Raw genomic sequence first — 2,262 nt, forward strand, 5'->3', positions numbered from 1 at the left:
GGACACTGGTGGCACTCACCGCTCTTCCCGGGAGGCCACTCGGGCCTCTTTCCCCTGGTGGCCCTGGCACTGCCACCAATGTCGCCGTCCCCTGGAGCGCTTGCGGTGTCAGGGGGCACTGCCCRCACTGCTCGCCCTGCGCAGCGACATCCCGGCTGGGAGGTGGCCTTGGGGACCTCACGGTGTCCCTGTGCCACCCCCAGCTCAGCCGGGAGGTGACATCGACAGCGRTGTCCCCAAAGCCGGGCTCACCTTCTCTCCTTTGAGCCCCCGCGCTCCGGGATCTCCCTTCTCTCCCGGGATCCCCTGCACCGAGAATCCACGGGAAAAGTGAGACCGCGACCCCCAAAACCGTGACCCCTGAACCCCCAGACCCCTCCTGGGATCCCCCTCGGTGTCCCCTCGCTGTCCCCACTCACCGGTCTGCCCGCGGGTCCCACAGAGCCGCTGTCCCCCTGAAACGGAGCAGGGACAGGGACGGAATTAGGGTGGGGGTCAGCCGAGCTTGCCCCGACCCCACGGGATGATCCCAATTCCATGCGGGAAGGGGCGTGGGGGTCACTCACCTTCTCGCCCTTGATCCCGGACAGCTCGGAGAGCCCCATTTCACCCTGCTGGACACACGCGTGGTCACTCTCCCGGGCCACCCACGCCACCCCCGGGATGTCCCCAAGGCACGGGAGATGTCCGGGATGTCCCCAAGGCACGGGACAAGGACCCGACCCCGGGACTCACCGGGTCCCCCTCGACCCCCTCTCGGCGCAGCGCAGCGAGGACACGGAGATCACAGGACAGGCACGAGTCCCCCTGCGGTGACAGTTCAGGGGACAGCTCAGGGCGGGCGCGGTGGCCGAGCCGAGTGGCCGCACCGAGGGTCCCGCGCTCACCTTGTCCCCTTTCATCCCCTGGACACCCGGATCTCCCTGCGAACGGAAAACGCGAGCTGGGCGCTGCTCGGTGTCACCCCGCTGGGGACCGGCCAGCACRCCCCGTGTCACCTACCCTGTCCCCTTTGGGTCCCGCGGGGCCGGGTGTGTCCTGCGGAAAGGGGAAGCAGAGGGGACAATCAGGGGTGCTGAGGTGACACCGCCACACCCCGCCGGTCCCTGGGGTGTCACTCACCGAGATCCCGTCCCTGCCGGGCGCTCCGGGCTCCCCGCGGGCTCCGGGGATTCCGATGGCACCGAGAGTCCCCTCGGGGACAGAGGGACACGGCTGGCACGGCTCACCCTGCGCGGTGGCAGCGGTGACAGAGAGGGGACACAGAGCCCGGGGACACAGGGCCCGAGCGGGGGGTCCGCGGGGTGACCCCCGCCATGCCCTGAGTGGCCCCCAGGACGGGGGATGTGCCCGAGTGGCCACCCCAGGCCACCTTGCTCACTGCACCCACCCTGTCACCGCACCCCCCGTCACTGCGCCCACTTTGTCACAGAACCCACCCTGTCACCGTCCCCATCTTGTCACGTAGGGGTCCGCGGGGTGACACCCGCCATGCCCCGAGTGGCCCCAAGGCCACCCCAGACCATCCTGGTCATCCCCCCCACCTTGTCACTGCACCCACCCTGTCACCGCACCCCCCTTGTCACCGCCCCACCCGTCACTGCCCCCACCCTGTCACCACAATCCCCTGTCACCTCAGCCCCCCTTGTCACTTCACCCCCCCTTGTCACCACCCCTACCTTGTCGCAGCACCCCCGCTGTCACCTCACCACCCCTGTCACCTTCCCACCTGTCACCTCACCCACTTTGTCACAGCAACCACCCTGTCACCACCAGCACCGTGTCGCCTCAACCCCCCTTGTCACCTCACCCCCTTTTGTCACCTCACCCACCTTTTCTCCTTTCGGCCCCACGGCGCCGGGGGGACCCTGCGGGCGGAAATCGGGGACGGGGCTGCTCCAGGGCCACCAAACTGTGTCCCCTCAGCGCCACCAGTTTGTCACCAGCCTCGTCAAGGGACAGGGCTGCTCCAGGGCCACCAAACCGTGTCCCCTCAGCGCCACCCGGTTTGTCATCAGCCGCGTCACTGACGGGGCTGCTCCAGGACTACCAAACCGTGTCCCCTCAGTGCCACCCGGTTTGTCGCCAGCCGCGTCACTGACGGGGCTGCTCCAGGACTACCAAACCGTGTCCCCTCAGCGCCACCCGGTTTGTCACCAGCCTCGTCAAGGGACAGGGCTGCTCCAGGGCCACCAAATCGTGTCCCCTCAGTGCCACCCGGCTGGCCACCAGCCCGTCACGCGACAATCCCGTTTGTCCCCA

At 68.5% G+C, this 2,262-nt stretch overlaps 1 protein-coding gene across 1 annotated transcript in view; it reads right to left on the bottom strand.

Annotated features, from left to right (window-relative positions):
* Nucleotides 1-2,262, bottom strand: part of LOC130587045 (collagen alpha-1(XVI) chain-like) — a gene marked incomplete at its 3' end in the record, with an annotated part of 20,924 nt that overhangs the window by 6,334 nt on the left and 12,328 nt on the right. Inside the window, exons 17-25 of the mRNA XM_057388003.1 lie at nt 1,833-1,912; nt 1,123-1,230; nt 1,003-1,038; nt 888-923; nt 736-807; nt 567-614; nt 420-455; nt 253-306; nt 20-136 (exon numbers count right to left, since the gene is read on the bottom strand). Of these exons, the coding sequence (XP_057243986.1) occupies nt 20-136; nt 253-306; nt 420-455; nt 567-614; nt 736-807; nt 888-923; nt 1,003-1,038; nt 1,123-1,230; nt 1,833-1,912 (587 nt within the window). The remainder of the gene's footprint in view (nt 1-19; nt 137-252; nt 307-419; nt 456-566; nt 615-735; nt 808-887; nt 924-1,002; nt 1,039-1,122; nt 1,231-1,832; nt 1,913-2,262) is intronic.

Source organism: Malurus melanocephalus, unplaced genomic scaffold (genome assembly GCF_030028575.1).
Source record: "Malurus melanocephalus ecotype Western Australia unplaced genomic scaffold, MMel_1.1 scaffold_1485, whole genome shotgun sequence".
NCBI classification, from domain to species: Eukaryota; Metazoa; Chordata; class Aves; order Passeriformes; family Maluridae; genus Malurus; species Malurus melanocephalus.